This window comes from Rhinatrema bivittatum, chromosome 2 (genome assembly GCF_901001135.1).
Source record: "Rhinatrema bivittatum chromosome 2, aRhiBiv1.1, whole genome shotgun sequence".
In the NCBI taxonomy this organism is placed as follows: domain Eukaryota; kingdom Metazoa; phylum Chordata; class Amphibia; order Gymnophiona; family Rhinatrematidae; genus Rhinatrema; species Rhinatrema bivittatum.
This window is the reverse complement of record NC_042616.1, coordinates 547,922,801-547,941,786: the sequence shown is the minus strand read 5'-3', so window position 1 is coordinate 547,941,786 and position 18,986 is coordinate 547,922,801. Positions and strand designations below refer to the sequence as shown.

Below are 18,986 nucleotides of genomic sequence, written 5' to 3'. Positions count from 1 at the left end.
ATCAGGAAGCCATTTTGTACAGCCAATTGTTTTTATGTTGCACATGGCACCCAAATATCCACACAATGCAGATCCAAGTGTTTGTTCTTCTAATGGTATAAGGTACATATTTATGCTTCACAATGTGAAGTTGTTTTCCCCCCACATCTCCCTACCTTAATTTATTACCATAATGCTATCACTTAATATGCTCTGTTTAATACTCTGTTTATTGCTCTGTTTATTTCCTTGTTATTACCTGTTATAATGTAATCAGTTAATTTGATCTGTTATTCTCGTTATTATGTAATCAGTTAATTTGCTCAGTTCAATGTATCCTGTTGTTTTAACAGTAAGCCGTGGTGAAGGCTTGCTCCAAACTACAGTGTATAAAAACTGTCAAAATAAAAAATGTACTAATAATTTATCAGTTTCTTACTGATTTTTCTAATTTGCTCCATTTGTATAATCTACAGTTTAACAAAATATTTCCAAGCATGGTAAAATTAATGTAAAATATACAACCTTTTATTAAAATGATGATTTACAACTTTTGGGGCCTATGTAATAAACTCATGTTAAAATATTTTTTGGCAGACATGTCATTAAATTTTTGAGGATAACTTTCAAAACTATTCGCATTACTAGATTTGCATGTGTAAGTAAAAGCATGCAGAGATTTATGCTAGTATTTTATAAACTGTGTAGTGGGTTGTTGCACAGTTTATAAAACACAGCTCTGAAAGTACATGCTTTATCGTTATCTTTTATTTCAATTTAATAAACACCTAAAAAACCATGGCAGTGTACAGCATAAAGCAAACATAAAATAATGATTATACCTTACATACATGTATCAGCAAACATACTTGAACATGGACAGACAATGGTCAGATCAGGAGATGTTTGCAATAATGCCAAATTGTAATAAAAAGCCTGCTGAAACAGCCATGTTTTTAATAGGAGTTTTACAGTTTTTAAACTGTCTGCTAGGTGCAGTTCCACTAGAAAGGTGTTCCACAAAATAGGTACTGCAACAGAAAAAGCACTTTCCCTGGTAGTTTGCAGCCTGGCATGGGATGGTGAAGGTACATCAAGAAGGTCTCTTTGTGAGGAATGAAGTTGTCAAGTGGGGAAATATAGATGTTAGGGATGTGAATCGTTTTTTGACGATTTAAAATATCGTCCGATATATTTTAAATCGTCAAAAAACGTTAAAGGCGATATTTAATAGGAATTCCCCCGATTTATCGTCAAAAATCGTAAATCGGGGGAAGGGGGAGGGGAAGGGGGAGGGCGGGAAAACCGGCACACTAAAACATCCCTAAAACCCACCCCGACCCTTTAAAATAAATCCCCACCCTCCCGAACCCCCCCAAAATGTCTTAAATTACCTGGGGTCCAGTGTGGGGGGGGGGTCCCATTGTGATCTTCCACTCTCGGGCCACGGGTGCGTTGATAGAAATGGCGCCGGCGCTCCCTTTGCCCTGTCATATGACAGGGCAAAGGTAGCGCCGGCGCCATTTTGCTTCCTGTCCCCCGACGTCACGAGCGTAGGAGATCGCTCCCGGACCCCCACTGGACCCCCAGGGACTTTTGGCCAGCTTGGGGGGACCTCCTGACCCCCACAAGACTTGCCAAAAGTCCAGCGGGGGTCCGGGAACGACCTCCTGCACTCGAATCGTGTTGCCGAACGGCCGGCGCCATTTTGCAAAATGGCTCCGGCCATATTGCAAAATGGCGCCGGCCGTATGGCAACACGATTCGAGTGCAGGAGGTCGTTCCTGGACCCCCGCTGGACCCCCAGGGACTTTTGGCCAGCTTGGGGGGGGGGCCTCATGACCCCAAGACTTGCCAAAAGTCCAGCGGGGGTCCGGGAATGACCTTCTGCACTTGAATCGTGTTGCCGTATGGCCGGCGCCATTTTGCAATATGGCCGGCGCCATTTTGCAAAATGGCGCCGGCAGTACGGCAACACGATTCGAGTGCAGGAGGTCGTTCCCGGACCCCCACTGGACTTTTGGCAAGTCTTGTGGGGGTCAGGAGGCCCCCCCAATCTGGCCAAACGTCCCTGGGGGTCCAGCGGGGGTCCGGGAGCGATCTCGTACGCTCGTGACGTCGGGGGACAGGAAGCAAAATGGCGCCAGTGCTACCTTTGCCCTGTCATATGACAGGGCAAAGGTAGCGCCGGCGCCATTTTCTATCAACGCACCCGTAGCCCGAGAGTGGAAGATCACAACGGGACCTCCCCACTGGACCCCAGGTAATTTAAGACATTTGGGGGGAGTTCGGGAGGGTGGGGGATTTATTTTAAAGGGTCAGGGTGGGTTTTAGGGATGTTTTAGTGTGCCGGTTTTCCCGCCCTCCCCGATTTACGATTTACACGATATTTACAAAAACAAAACCTCGACGATTCGATTCCCTCCCCCCCCAGCCGAAATCGATCGTTAAGACGATCGATCACACGATACACATCTCTAATAGATGTAATAAAGCATTGCCCCATGCAGAAACAGAGTTAGAGATCAATTTATAAGTAATGGCTGTGATTTTGTACTTAATACGTTTGCTAATGTGTAACCAATGTAAATCCATCAAGATGGCATATTGGGCACATAAGTTCACAATTTAGCTGCCTACCAACCAGCATGCACAGTGAACATGTCTTCTCAATGTCAGGGGACATTGTGAGCCCTCATCTCTCAAGAGTAGCACCAGACTTGAAGAAAAAGCTGGTCTCATGTCTACCTGCCATACACCTGATACACTACATTAAGGGTATTTCTACAGTCGCTCTGCCTATCTGCCATGCCCCTTATACCACCTTACGGGTTTTATTGCCACATGCCTACAAGCCATGCCCCTTATATTACTACCTTAAGGGTCTTGCTGCTACTGATCTGCCTACCTGCATTGCCCCAGTTGCATGAACTTAAGAAACTACTGCTACTGATCTTCCTACCTGCCATGCCCCTTACATACCAACTTAGGGTTCCTGCTACTACTGATCTGCTTACCTGCTATGCCCTTTATATATCAGCTTGGAGTTCTTGCTGCTACTGATCTGCATATGCCATGACCCAGATATACAAATTTATGAATCTTGCTGCTTTTGATCTGCTTACTTGCCATTCCCCTTACATAGCAACTTAGGGGTCTTGCTGTTACTGACCTACCTACCTGCCATGCCCCTTATACCACCTTATGGGGTCTTACTGCTACTGCTCTGCCTATCTGCCATGCCTATTATGTATCAATATTGAAGTTTTGCTGTCTCCATATTATTTGCTTTTGTTAGTTTGTTGGTTATACTGGGATGGTTTTTTGTCCCCAGAAAAAAAAATATGAAAAAAGAAAATAAATATAAATTTCTCCTATCTTTTTTCCTATTTTATGGTTCTTCATTTGGTTCTTCAATACCATCCTGTTTTGTCCCCCCCAAAATTTTTTTAAACAAAGTTAAGAAAATGCAACTTTTTCTGGTTCTTTCCCTTGCCATTTTTGTTGTAGATTTTTCAGATCCAAGCCCAGTTTTCCTACCTTTCTTCTTTCTCATTTATACTGGGGTGTATTGTTCCCAAAAATCCTCAGTCAGAAGAAAGAAATGCAGCTTCAACCAAAAATAAGCAGAGGAGAGACATTCCCTATGTTCTGAATGTGGGAAATGTTTCACTAGGAAGAGAGAACTAATGAAACACCAGAAAATCAAGAAAGGGAAGAGACTGTGTTTAGCTACAGAATATGGGAAAAGCTTTCTTAATAGAGCAAACCTCACAAATTACTAGGAAAACCACACTGGGGACAGAGCATTTACATGTTTTGTTTATGATTAAGTTTCAATCAGAAAGCACATTTCACAAGAAACCCAAAATTCCACCAGTGGCAATATGAATTTCAAGTATAGAAAGGAATAAAAGCTTATGTCTGAAAAGTTATACTGATAATAGATCTTTTTCAAGTATTAAATCTGACAAGAAGGAAGTGCTTCAGCAGGAAGATAGACATTTCCCATGTCACTCTGCCTTGCTACTATACTCCTTATTCTTTTCCTTCAGAGTCTTTTTCCCATTCTGCTGCCATACTCCTGATGCTGCACCTTGAAGATCTTGCTGACATATCCCAGACTTTACACCTTGGAGTGTTCTTGCTTCTCTGGCATCTTCTTTGCACCTCTCATGGTGTTTTGGTGTGTTGATGCCACACTTTGTGCAGCTTTATCCATTTATCGGTGCCTTGGGTTTTTTTTGCTGCTAACTGTTCTGCTTTGTTCCCCCTTTATGGTGCTTAGGCTGTTGCCACTCTTGGTGCCACGTTGCCTATTGTGCTGCCTTCAAGGGTTCATGCCATAGTTTTTGGTGCACTCTTTTGAAGTTTTGGGTTGTTATTTACCCTCTTTCTGCTTCTTTGCTCCTCTGATGATGTGTTGGAGAACTCCTGTCACTTTTGGTACTCCTTGACTTTATACGGTGCCTTAGGCTATTCATGGCACTTTGGTGCCACTTTGCCACAGTCTAGATGCCCTGCAGTTCATTCTCCTTTCTCATGATGTCTTTCATAAGTTTTATTAGAATTGAAAAGAAGACCCAATTCTGGAACCCAAATTAGGCTCCATCGCTTCCCCATTGACTTTAGTGGCAAACAAATGGACAAGTAAAATGAAGAACACTTTTATTTTAGTTTTGAAACTAATAAAATTAATTGAGGTACCTGCAAAAAAAAAAAAAAAGAATAAACTGAAACAACTTTTTTTCTCTCGACTTCCCTATTAGAAAGCCAGGTTGTGACTATTTTCTAAAATGAGTCAAATTATTTTCAGTTCTGGCCTCAAATGGCAAGGTATTCCTCTATACTGGAAGCTAACAAGAAATGGCTCCTTGTTGAGTATGAGCTAATTACACAGATTTCAATGAGGGTACTGTCTAAAAGACAGCTGGCAATGACCATAGATGATGTCGCAGCATATATGGAATAATCAAGTGCTGGAGGTCCAGTGGTCTATCCATATGAAAACTTTGACAGCCAGAACTAGATTTTTAATTGAAGTTGCCAGCAAATTAGAAACTAGTGAAATTTAAACAGAGCAGGCCTAGTATGTTCTTTGATATTGATCTCAGCAAGGATTCTGACTGCTGAGTTCTGGATAAGTGGCAAGCTTTGAATACATTTTTCAGAGGAACCTGTCAGATATTTGCAATAGTTTAAACATGATATAATCATTGCCCATATCACAGGGGCAAAATCATTTGGATTCAAATAAGAATGGCCAGTTTAATAGACTTGGGGAGGATCTTTTTCAAAGATGAGAATATCTGTAGGTATTAATGGCATGCCACAACATATGCATGAGGATTTATGTGCATAAATTTTATAAAGGAAAGTATGCACATAAATCCGTACTCCATCCACCTCCCCATCCCCTGGTGTACCTCCTTTTTGCACGTAGAAATGTATGTGAAAAAGCAAGTTACAAGCATACGTTTTGCAAGCAAAGGCCAGCACATTTTTTTAACAAGCCATTCATGCACATGAAACAAAGTTTTATGATCATACATAGCTTTGAAAATTACCCCTAGGAGAACAAAATGTGCTTCCTGAGATGTTGGAGATATGTCTATTCAATTTAAGCCCTGAATCTAATGACTGCATAATCCTCAGATGATGGCAGTACTATATTATTATTTACTAAAACTGGTGATTTCTTCCAAACCTTCATAATTAATATAATTGAAGTTTAAATATGTGGGTTTATCAGATGAATGTCATCTACCAAGCCAACAGGGTCATTCATCAAAATTTGATAAGGTGTTAATGCACACGATAACTCGTTAAAGCATGTGTTAACGCCATAACTCATGCGATAACATGATTAGCGCATGCTGCAAATGCAAATTTTTTGAAGGGGCGGGATTGGGGAGGGGTTTGGGCTGGATTAAGTAAAATGAGGGGCAATATTGCACCATACGATAGCACAACAAATGCTATTGCACGGTTTTAACTATACCATTTTTCCTGGCATTAAGCTGTGTGAAATATCCAAAATGGCCGTAACGTAATTTGCAATATTGCAAATTGAATTTTGGCCATTTCTGGGCTTGGGGAGGGAGAGAGGGAGGGAGGAGATGAGGGGAGTGGAGTAGAGAAAGAAAGCACCTCTGCGGAGGCCTTCACAGTATTCAACTATTTATATGACTATAGGAGGGACTGCTAATAGCGCGAGGTGAGGTGTTGGTGGTGGTTTAAGGTTTAGAGGCCAGTTTTACATGCAGAGTGAGATGTACAAACTGCACAGTACACCTCAGTGAAGATTTGACATCATTTGGAGTGAGGAAAGTCTCACAAAGATGAGATTTCCACTATGTTCTCTCACCCTAGCTTGAGGGTATCCTGTTATAGAGTCCATCAAGCTAGGATGAGAGAACATTGTAGAAATCTCATCTTTGTGAGACTTTCCTCACTCCAGTTGATGTCAAACCTTCACTGAAGTGTACTGTGCAATTCATACGACTCACTCTGCTTGTAAAACTGGCCCCCAAACCCTAAACCACCACCAACACTTTACCTCAAGCTATTAGCTGGCCCTCCCATAGAGATATAAATAGTTGAATACTATGAAGGCCTTATACATAGTCTCTCTTTCTCCCCCCCCCCCCAACCCCCCCCCCATAGTAATAGCCTGTCTGCTCACTTTGGCTAGGATTCATCATTGTGGTGGTACGGTTTCATCTGCCGTGGTGCGGCCAGCTGCAGGCTATCATGGGCATAGTGCCACTGTAAAAGGTGGTGCTATTCCCTGTGCTACTGCCAGTGATAATGTTTGAAACATTATGGTTGGCAGCGATGCCACTGCTGCTTAGAATAATTTCCTACCTGACTCCTCCCCTCCCCCTAATTTAAATCTTACCATTGCGATAGGGCCCTAACACACGTGATAAGAGCCTATTGCGGCTTGGAAAATAACCCTCTTTGGCCTGGATTTATCAAAATGCACTAAATATCGCAAGTGATAGGAAAATGGGTATGTTTTATGGTAATAGGCAGTTTATTGCAATTTGAACTAATACCTATGCAAAGCACTATCTTAGTGCAAATTGCAATAACTTTTTTGTACTTTGTGATAAGTGCCAGAATTGATGTATTTCCCATATACATCCACTGGGGGTACCATGGTTAGTAGGTTTAAACTCCTGGAGAGCCAGCCAAGCTATATATGAGAGAGGGAAAGAGAGAGAGAGACTAGCCATAATACCCTCACACTAGACAGGTATTTATATCTCTATGGGAGGCCCACCTAGTAACTCAAGGTGAGGTTTAGGTATTAGTGTGGGGGTTAGGGGCCACTTTGACATACAAAGTGAGACGTACGAACAGAACAGTGCTCTCTTGTGAAGATTTGATGACCTTCAGAGTGAGGAAACTCACCCAAAGATGAGATTTGTGCAATGTTCTCTCAACCTAGCTTGACGGACTCTCTACTCTCCTCTGTGCTGGCTACAAACTTTTCCATACCGGTATGGAAATAAAGGTTTGTAGCCGCTTGGCCGGCACAGAGGAAACATTTAAGAGAGCTGTTATGGAGCAAAGGAATCAACTTTGTTTCAAACATCTTTAACATTTGTGCCCCTTTAAATATCGGAGCCCTTCTTAACAGCAATGTGATGAGTATTTGAGATCGAGTGAATGTTGCTTTAATGGACACTTAGAAGCTGATTGGATATGGAATACAGTTTTATACTGAGATTGAAGTGTTCCATGTGTAGCTGATGGTTTTGCTTAAAAATTAAAGTTCCCCTGAAGAAGCCGTATAGGCGAAACGAGGCCTTGTTGGGATAAGAAAAATAAGTGAATACGCCATCATTGGACACAGTGGGAGATGGATAGGGACAAGCGAGTGATGAGTTATGCCATTTAAACCACATAATGTGATACTAAGAGATGAAAAGTTATGGTCAGGCATAACAGCTCCTTTTTTAATGCTGTATTGTAATACTAAGGATTAACATTTCATGAAGTGTAAGTTTTACATTTATATATTCAGTAATGGAAATGGGTTATACATGTATTATGCTCAAATATATAGAGTGATGTATTGTGTTTATATAAAGGGTGTAGTAGTCGGCTGTGCTTAAGTATAAAGGGAGATTACATTTAGTGACAGTAAGAGATTAGTTAGAGTTGAGAGATGAACAGTGGTTTTTAGGTTTAGGAATTGAACATTTCTTATATTACATTTTTGTATGAGGATTTTGTATTGTATACAAACAAAACATTTTTATAAAAGATTTTTTTCAATAAACATGAGTTTTTATTCTAAATAATAGTGGTATCAAATATTATAAGTGAATATAGGCGCTTTTTCCTTCCCCCTTTTTTAAGGGTTTTTTGTGGTGTGTATATATATATATATATATATAATTGTATGTACATATACACACCAGAGGAGTGTGGTTGGGAAGGGAACAAGTGACCTCCCTCCCCCGAGCCTCTGTAACTCCCTTGAATCTCCTCTCCCCTCCTGGTCATGCCTCTAAAACTCTGGTGGTCTGGTGGGGCCTGAAGCACTCCCTATGCTCTGGGCCCTGTGCCATCTGACTTAAAATGATGGCGCGGGCCATCCAGGGCTCCTACCCTGTGACAGGGGCTGGCCAATGGCACGGATACCCTGTCACATGGTATGGGCAAAGGGCCATCGGCGCCATTTTGATTAGTGGCAGCCGACGGCCCAGGAGCGGGAAATAGCTCCCGGGACCCCCACTGGACCACCAGGTACCTGTAAAAAGTTTTTTTGGGGGGTCGGGAGAGTGGGGGAAGCTAACGGATTAGTTTTAAAGGGTCGGGGTGGGTTTAGGGGTTATTTTTGTGTGCCGTTTTTCCTGCCCTCCCCCCAAACGATAAGAGAACCCCCACGAACAATATCGTGGGGTTTTCCTATCGTTTTGGGGGAGCCCCTGATTTCTGACGATTTTGAAAATATCGACAATATTTTCAATCGTCCGAAGCCCGATTCACATTCCTAAAAATCACACATCCGTGCGCACATGCGCGCCGGATTTTATAATCCTTTCACGCATATGCAGGTGGTGCGTGCAGGGGTCCAATTTTGTAAGATTATGCACGGCGACTCAATCCGGCCTCCTCAAGTTCCCTCCCAGTCTGCTCCAATTAAGGACCGAACTGGGAGGAAGCTTCCCTACCCCTCTACCCATATTCCCTCCCTCTTCCCCTGTCCTCCCCCACCCCTAAACCCTTTCGCCTAATTTTTTTTTTTTTTGTTTCATTGCTTTCTGCTCTGTTGGAGCAGAAGCAACTTGCAAGCGCTGGCTGACTGCTGGCACACTCTTCCCCGGCACTGCGGCAAATGGCCCTGTACCGGCCGCCTTCAGCCTTGCCCACTCCTTGCCACTTTCTCTGGGCCCAGCACTTCTGCGCATAATGGGGGTTATGCACGTGGCCGGGCTCCTTTGAAAATGCATGCAGTGCGTGCAAGGCCCGGCCACACATGTAACTCAGATTTTTTTTGTTGCGTGTGGCTTTTTAAAAATTCGGCCAGGAAGCAACTTTTGCACAGTTGACCCAGTCTATCAAATAAGTTCCACGTACATACTGTTGCCTCATCTTAGCCCTGCTTGCCTTGCATCCAAAATATTTGCATCCCCTACAAACTCACTTACCTGAAGTGCTACCACATATTCCACAATTTTTGCTAACAGAAGAAAATTGGGGATGGGTCTAAATCACCTGGGTCAAAGTCAGGCATCTTTAATAAGGGACAAATAAGTTTAGTTTTTTTTTTTTTTTTTTTAAGAGATGAATGCAATATCCTTCTAGATAATTAGGAATTAATTATGGGGTAGATTTTCAAAGGGTTATGTGTGTAACCCCCAAAAACCTACCCCTATTTTGCATAGGCTCGGTGGCACGCACAAGCCCTGGGATGCGCGTATGTCCTAGGGCTTTGAAAAAGGGGCGGGAAGGGGGCAGGGCGGCAGTCCGGGATGGTCCAGGGGTGGGGCCGGGGGCATGGCGCTGATCCGTGGGTAAGTCCTCCAGCACAGCAGCCGTGCTGGAGGTTTGCGCGCCGGCAGCTGGCCGGCACGCGCAAGATATGCCTGCAAGAGGCAGGTGTAAAAAATAAAATAAGGTGGGGGGGAATTTAGGTAGGGCTGGGGGGTGGATTAAATAGGGGAAAGGAGGGGGGACCAAAAGAAAAGTTCCCTCCAAGGCAGCTCCGATTTCGGAGCTGCCTTGGAGGGAATGGGGAAAGCCATCGGGGCTCCCCTCGGTAGCGCGTGCATGTTATAAAATCGGGTGTACATGTTATAAAATCGGGAGTACATTTGTGCTCACCAGGTAGCGTGCACAAATGTACCCCCCATGCAAAAGATTTAAAATCTGGCCCTATCTGTAATTACTCATAGCTTCATTAATTAGACACATTAGCCCTGGATGAAGTAAACTCAAAGCAAATTACCTAAGACCAGATATAAGTTCTCATTCAAAAGCAGTTTAAACTTAATCAGCTCTTTGCCTCAATTAAAAATGACTGGCAAAGAGAAAACTGATTCGTAGTATGTAGTATCTTATCAGAAATAGAAATAGTGTCACAATTAAATTGTTCAGGAGATATGCTGGATTTTTCTGTTGCTAAGGTCTGAAAGGATTTTAGAGTGGCAAACAGCTCAGTTGCAGGGTTTTTTTGCATTGCTAACATGGGTTCAGGAATAATTCCTTTTTCGTCTACAATGTTCCTCATTAATTCTAAGTAATTTTGACATTCCAATTTGTCATCAGCAAACATTTTTTCCATCATTTTTCTAGCTATCAGTTCTAGGTTTTATTTGATATAGTTCCGCTGAAAACCGTAGGGACAGATTTTTAAAATTACGCGCGGGGGGTACATTTGTGCGCGCTACTTGGCACGCACAAATGTACATCCGATTTTATAACATGCGCACGCTGCCATGCACATATTATAAAATCCAGGGTCAGTGCGCGCAATGGGGTGCACACTTGTGCACCTTGTGCGTGCCGAGCCCTAGGGGAGGCCAGATGGCTTTCCCCGTTCCCTCCAAGGCTGCTCCGAAATCAGAGCGGCCTTGGAGGGAACTTTTTTTTTTGTTCCCCCTACCTTTCCCCTCCCTTCTCCTATCTAACCCACCCCCCAGCCCTACCTAAATCCCCCCCTACCTTATTTTGTTGAGTTACTTGCGCACGCCGGCTGTCTGCAAGCGCGGCAGGCCCCGACACAGGCCGCTGTGTCGAGGCACTTGGCCACGCCCCCGGACCACCGCCACATCCCTGGACACGTCCAGGCCCCACCCATTTTTGTGAGTCCGGGGACATACGCGCGTCCCGGGGCTTGCGCACGCTGCCGAGCCTATGCAAAATAGGCTCGGCGCGTGCAGGGGGGTTTCTTAAGGGTTACACTCGTAACCCTTTTAAAATCCACCCCATAGTGAGTTTCCTTTGGTCATGACAACCTCTTCTTTAATAGGTATAATCATATCTACAGTTTTATAAGGGTGATCAGGTCAAAAATTATCTTTGTTTTGTTTTGTTGACGGGATGTTCTTGTGCAAATGCTGTGTTCTGGGGAATTTTGTTGCTTTGTTTATTTTTTTAGACAAACAGAGTTGAATTTTCAATGGCTTGCACGCGGCAAAATTGGGAGATATACACGTGACTTGGATGGCGCATGGGCCACGCAGATTTTAAAAGGCCCGCAGCCACACGCGTATCTCCCGGTATGTGGATAAAAAATGTTTTGTGAAAAGGAGGCATGGCGTGGGCCTGGTCTGGGAGGGGCTTGGGTGTTCCTGTTTTTACCAATAACACCAGCGCTTATGTACAGAGGTGAGCAAAGGGGGCCCTATCCACATATCTTTACTTCATCTGTGGATGGCGTGTAAGTACAAAAATAAAACAATCTTGCCTAGTCGGTGGGGTCTTAAAGGTCGGGGCAGGTAAAGGAAAAGAAAGGCAGGTTAGCTGGGGGAGTATGGAAGTCCTATATTTTAACTGGCTAAACTGGGAATGGCCTGGGGAAATGGATATTGGCACCACCGGGTGCATTTACTAAGATCCCCCTACTTATGCACCTGAGGTGGCATTCGCGTGCACATGCAAACGTCAATATAAAATTGTGCCCGCATGTATGCACGGGTAGTTGATTTTATAACATGCACACAAAAATGCGCATCCATGTGTACGCATTGGCAACCAGCGCACATGCGTGCTTACACGTCACTTTGAAAGTTACCACTATAGTGAGAGCTATTCATAAACAGTATGGGCTGGATTTTTAAAGCCCTACACGCGCAAAAAATGGCACTTACGCAAGTAAATTGCCGGGGCACGTGCAAACCGAATTTTGCATAGCGGTATTTGTGCATGTAAATAACCCAGCGCATACAAACTTCCATGAATAAAAAAGGGGCGTTTCGGGTGACGTGTGCATAACTTACACGCTTATGAGGTATTTTATAAGGGACGCGCGCAAATCCCCCGGCGTGTTCAGTGTATCTCACGCACGTATATTTACTACTGCCTACCTGTGTGCGCAAGGGACTACTAAAGTGTCTTCGGTTGCTTGCGGTTTCTTGGCCTGATCGCTCAGGGACCCGTGATTATGGGGAAAGGCAGAAGGTGGAAGGAAGAGGCTTACTGGAGATAACTGGCAAACTATTTCCCTAGGCACTGTTGATTTGTGTCTAATGATAAGGGACTGCCTCAGGAGGTGATAAACACAAGGAACAGCTATTCTCTTTGAGCATTCCTGTTTCTACACATCATTATAATAGCTGCATGGGTCCTCTGATCTATACGGCTCAGAAAAGAAAGAGAGAGGAGAAGAAAAATGCTGAGACTGAGGAGGTAAACTTTACATAGAGTTTACAGGACTTGCACACAATTTCTGCATCTGTCTGAGGAGGAAGTAATGCGCAGGTTCAGATTTAATAAGGAAACCATACTGTACCTCTGCCAAATGTTAGAGCCTGACCTGCAACTTATCACCCAAAGGGGCCATGCCTTGCCAGTACACATCAAGGTGACTACTGTTCTGGCCTTTTTTGCTACCGGCACCTTCCAAACACCACTCAGAGTGACATCTGGAATCATTCAGTCTGCCACCTCAAGGTGTCTAGAGCAGGTCCTCGCTGCCTTCCTCCGGGAAACACAACACTTTATCTCCTTCCCCTTCAGAAGACAGGATCAATAAGAAATAATGACAGAGTTTTCTCAAATTGCATGCTTCCCCTCAGTCTTGGGAGTATCGATTGCACTCTCATGCCCCTAAGGGCACCAGGAGATGAGGCCACCTACCTCAACCGCAAGGGATTCCACTCCTTAAACATGCAAGTGATCTGCAATGCCAAGGGCATCACCACAAATGTGATGCCTCACTTTCCAGGATCCACTCACGACGCCTACATTCTATCACAATCCAGAATTCATGACCACTTCCAGCAAGGACACATCACTGGGGAATGGCTCCTAGGTAGTAAGCTAACCAACACTTCTAACATACGGGCCCGATACAGTACAATGCGCTCCGACGGAGTGCACTGTTAACCCGCTATTGGACGCACGTTTTTGATGCACTAGCGTTACCCCTTATTCAGTAAGGGACCGAAAACGCGTATCCAACCCCCCCGAACATAATAGCGCCCGCAACATGCAAATGCATGTTGTTGGCCTTATTAGGTATTCCCGTGCGATTCAGAAAACAAAATGTGCAGCCAAGCCACACATTTTGCTTTCAGAAATTAGCGTCTACCCAAAGGTAGGCGCTAATTTCTTCGGGCACCGGGAAAGTGCGCAGAAAGTGCACAGAAAAGCAGATGGTGATATTAAATCGGAGGTCCCGAAAGTTTCCAAAAGTAAAAAAAAAAAAAAAATTGAAGTCGGCTGGCGGCTGTCGGGTCGAAAACCGTACGCTCAATTTTGCCGGCGTCTGGTTTCCGAGCCCGTGGCTGTCAGTGGGCTCGAGAACCGATGCTGGTAAAATTGAGCGTCGGCTGTCAAACCCACTGACAGCCGCTGCTCCGGTCCAAAAGGAGGCGCTAGGGATGCGCTAGTGTCCCTAGTGCCTTTTTTTTGTCTGTTTTTACCGCTGGGCCTCATTTGAATAGAGAATCGCGTGCACAGGAGAGTGGCCTATGCGTGCGCTGGGAGAGCGGGAGTTCGCCCGCTCTCCCGCGGACTTTACTGTATCGGCCCAATACATAGTTCCCAGCTATCTTTTTGTCAACTTTACATGTATGGTCCAAAACAGGGCTCCTATTTACTTGGCCTGAGAGCTGTGCCACAGTGAAACACAGAAGGAATATGTTACTCTGATTTTCTGTGTCTTCTACAGGTGACAGAGGCTATCCACTAAAAACCTGACTCATGATCCCCATTGCCTCCCCCGCAACTGCCGCTTAGGCTCGCTACAACAGGGCACACCGTAAGACCAGGGCTGTCATAGAGAGAACATTTGGCTTACTAAAGTCACGCTTTCGCTGTCTAGAAATATCTGGAGGATGCCTTCTTTATAGCCCCCTAAAGTGTGTGAGATTTTTCTAGCCTGCTGTATGCTACATAACCTTAACCTTAACAGACACATGCCTTCGCCAGAGGAGGCCCTTCAAGAGAATGAGGAGGAGGAGGAGCATCTGACTCAGGAGGAATTGCAAGAAATCCATTGCTTTAGTCAAAGGCAGGCTATACAACAAAGGAGCACTCTCATAGAAAGCCATTTCATAAGGTGAAAGTGGATTTATTTATAATAAAGTGCGTATTTAAATTTAGTGAATGTATGTACAAATGTGCAGATAAATATAAGTGAACAAAGTAAAAGATCACTTTCTAGCTTCATGAAGCTTAGGCTGCCCCAAACTGCAGCTCCTGTCCAATGGACTCCTCCCACTGCTCACATTACCCTCAGAGGGTGGAGGAGGTTGGGGCAGTTCCAGTTCATGGCTGCAGGAAGGTACAGCTGGTGGCAACAGCAGTTCTGGTGGTGGTGGTGGCAGAAGCATGCAGGTTGTGTAGGCGGGGGTGGTGGTGCCATCCATGGATAGCCTGGTTCAGGCTGAGGTGCAGGTGGCTGTCCCACGGCGGGCTCTTCTGCACAGGCAGGTGCCATCCATGGGAAGGGTGGCCCATAAGGTGGAGGGTAATGCATCCAGGGCCCCATGAAAGGCCATGGTGCTGCTGGTGGCTGCGGCTGCACAGGAGGCAACCGCTGCAGCATCTCCCTACACACCGCAGTTTGTTCATCAGTAGCCCGGAAAAGGTCCTGGATCGCCTGCTGAATCACCTGTCCTTCCTCCCTGATGGTATCATGGAGGGCTTGTGATTCCTCCCTGATGGTATCACGGAGGGACTCTGCTTCCTGCCGCACCAGATCAGGATGGCCTGAAATAGTGTCCAAGAGCCTGGCGCTCTGCTGTAATAGCAGTCTCTCAGCCTGACTGGCAACCAGTTCAGGTTTGGGATGGTCCAACGCACTGCTGTCCTGCGGGCGATCCTGATGCAGATCAACCAGTGTGTCCTCCGGCTCTCTCCCTGCCGCTGCTGCTCTTCTTCCTCTGCAGGCTGTTCTGGCTGTTCACAGGCTCCCCCTTCCTCCTCTTCTGACGAGTCAGAGATTACCCACAGATGACGGTACAGCCTTTGGGGTTGTCTAGGTGCAGGTCCAGGTGGTTCATCATCTGGCTTCCCTAAAAAAAATCATAAACAAATGAGCACACACTGCCAATCGGTGTGTTATGTACTTTGTTTCATATGGGATGCATGCTACAGTACATAGACCTCACCACTACTCCAGTGGTATAGAGCTATGAATGCCCCAGGCATTCTAAATAGTCCACAACCCAGCTTTATACTCCAGGTGGTGTTCCTTGTGGCAGAGGGTGGGCTTAAGGCACGCAACAGAGTTCTTGGGGAATATGACATTCAGAGGAGACAGAGCATTGTCACTGTACTACACAGAATTGGGCCATAGTCTACCAGTTCCACAAATACAAGGCCCTGTCCTTGGAAGAATCTGGAAAGTGTCTGGATACCTTAAAAAAATAGCTGAGACCACCAATGTTCTTTGCACTGCAGGGGCACATGACATTTCTTATCTGCTGGGGACCTTGTAAGGTGTGAAGTTGTCGAGGAGCTAGGCCTAGGGTGAGCATACAACTCCATGTCAAGGGGGACAAGCCAATCCAGTGTAGGTCTGACCAGAATTGCTTTCATCGTGAAACTGTTCTGATTTCTCTAGCGATCCCTGTATGAAAATCTGAGCACTATCTCATAGCATACATTGTGGAAAGCCAGGAGCATGTTCCTGGTATTTCACGTTGAGCAGCAGCTACTCGGTCAGCCTGCATAGGCCCTAAGAACCTCCCCTATGCATTTTAATATACAGGCTATGCAAATACACCTTAAAGACTCAGCTTTATTAGCCCATAATACATACAGATTGCATTTGTTCATACACACATGAAAGACCACTGAACGCTTTGACCTAGCTTATATGACCAAAGCTGCAGTAGTTATAAGCTGTGTGCTGGCTTGGTAAATACATGTGAAGATCATGCATTCCTACTATCCTAGGATAATGAATGCTCAAAATACAATGGCCACTGTGTTCCTTACAAAGCCTAACATAAACTGCTGTACTCTATACTATGTATATACAGATAGTTACAGATGTCACCAATGTTGCTTTCCATGCAGTACATGAAAACATGTACTAGGTGAGTAGCTAGAAAAAGGCATGGTTAATTAGAAGTTCTAGATGGATATGAGTACAGACTACAGAAACATTTTTTTTACTCTGCTCACCTTCCTGCCCTACACGAGGCATGGTGTCAAGCTGGCTAACTCCTCCCATAGCTGCCTCAGATAAGGTGCTGAGGATCAGCTGCTCAGAGGGAGTGAAGCTGATGTGGCTGCCTTCTCCCTCTGCATTCCTCCTGGCCTGCTTCCACTTCACAAGTCTCCTCAGGTCTCCAATGCTCTGGTTGTGGTAGAACACAGAGTTGACAGCATGCCTGATCTGCTTCCAGATCTTCTCCTTCCTGTATGCACCCACCGTCCTAGACTGTGGACCATAAAACAGATTCTGGTTCCGAATGACATGCTCAACAAGCATGTCAACCTCAGCTGGTAAGAAGTTCAGCTTATGAATCATTGCTGCACGTACCTGAGATGTGGTGAAGGTGGCCATTGAGTGGACAAATGATCCTTTTGTAGGCAGCCTAATTAGCGCATTCCCTCCCACACCCACGTACACGCACGGGTGGGTCCTATCTGCGCGGATTGCAGTTACGCGCGCTGTCCATTAAAATTGATGCAGAACTTGTGCGCGCTGGCTGATTTGTGCACGCCTCCTTTTAACGTCAATGAAGCTGTGTGCACTGCCAATTAACTTCAATGAAGATGTGCATGCTGCCTATTAACTTTAATGGAGCTGTGCGCACTGCCTATTAACATCAATGAAGCTGTGCGTCCTGCAAAATGTGTACGTACAGATATTATGGTTTATATGCAACATGTGAGTGTGAGTTGATTTGTGTGCTTTACACTTGAAAACGCTGGCGCACATTTGCATGCTGTTTCTTTTCCCCAATGGGTAATTACAAGTAATCACCTACCAGAATCGAGTTTGTCTCCATGCACTGTTAAACCCTGGGGAGGACTTGAGTGCCCTGCTGGGTGGGGGAGGGGGTTGATTAGCAGCTGGCCATGATTGAGCTGACCTTATCTGTGACCCTGCAAACCAGATCCTGCAGTGTTCACAAGTATGTGCACATACTGGTCTGTTGATTGCTGTAGATGGAGGAACCAGAATCAAATGTCTAGGTAAGAAGGCGTTAATACATCCTGACAAGGGAAAATATGTTTTTATTCTGGGATACTTGTGAATAGAGTTTATATCTCTGGTTTGTACTTTTCTGTGTTTGCTCTGAAAGGGGATCCATGCCATATTTTCTCTTTCAAACATGTCTTGTCTGCTTCTCACCTGCCTGTGTGAGTTCAATAATCAATGTTTTGTAGCAGCTCACATTTGTATGTCACTTGATTCTCTTGCCATTATACGAGCTCTGATTTCCTGGTATCCCAATGATATTCTATTGTTTGCTATGTTGAAACCTAATGAGAGGTAGAGGGAACATGTATTATATACCTAGGATAACTTATTTTTGTGGCCAGGCTGGGAGCATCCTGAAACTCTATAACAGTGGTGAGGTAACCAAAACACTTTCGTTTTTCTTGTCCTAAATAAATATGACCATGTATTTAGGGTGTACAACATTGAAAATGTGGATATGAAAGAATTGTCAAGTGATAGGTAGCAATGAGTACTCTGTTTCTATAATTGACTATGTATGTGCTGAGATATTTAAAGAGAGTGTGATTTATTGATATTTTTGGGCCTATGGTTGCCCCCTCTACATGGCTTCAAGGTGCGTATAGTAATGCAGACTAAAACTAGGTATAGGGTTTGTAAGTACAAATGTGTTTAGTCCCTCCTTCATCATGTGTCCTTTATGATCCATATCTACAGTACACCTACCCCCATTAGTATGCATTTTTTGCTCTGTCAGCTGTATTGTCAGCAAATAACTTTTTGCCTACACTGCCCTGAGTGCCTCCCTGCAGCCCACAGCTGTCAAGAAATGTAAAGATATTTAGGAAATTCTTAGTCATCTCTTTTCCTATATGTCTTGCATGTCCAGGTCAGTGAACATCTCAGCTGTATATCTTGCGGGAGATGGTGTTGGCAATCTTAATTGATGATGCTGCGGACTCCGATACCGCTCCTTTCATTCCAAGCTGATTCTTCCTCCTTGACCACTGGATGATTAGTTGAAGTGTTAATGTAACTATACTCCCCTTCCCCCACCCCTTCCTTCACCCCCCCTTCCCCCTTCGCCCCCTATACTCCCCTTCCCCTTCCCACCAAGCACCATGCCCTCATCTGAAATGAACACACCAGTTTAGAAAATAAATAATTTTTAATAAAA

The 18,986-nt window shown here is 44.7% G+C and overlaps 1 protein-coding gene across 3 annotated transcripts in view; it reads right to left on the bottom strand.

The window, feature by feature from the left end:
* Window positions 1-18,986, bottom strand: part of NETO1 (neuropilin and tolloid like 1) — a 411,708-nt gene that overhangs the window by 133,553 nt on the left and 259,169 nt on the right. Inside the window, exon 7 of one of the 3 annotated variants that reach the window (XM_029590889.1) lies at window positions 14,765-15,683. The exons of the other annotated variants lie outside the window; for them this stretch is intronic. Within the exon in view, the coding sequence (XP_029446749.1) occupies window positions 15,612-15,683 (72 nt within the window). The 3' untranslated portion in view covers window positions 14,765-15,611. Of the gene's footprint in view, window positions 1-14,764; window positions 15,684-18,986 lie in introns of those variants that run through there. 3 annotated transcript variants of the gene reach the window in all.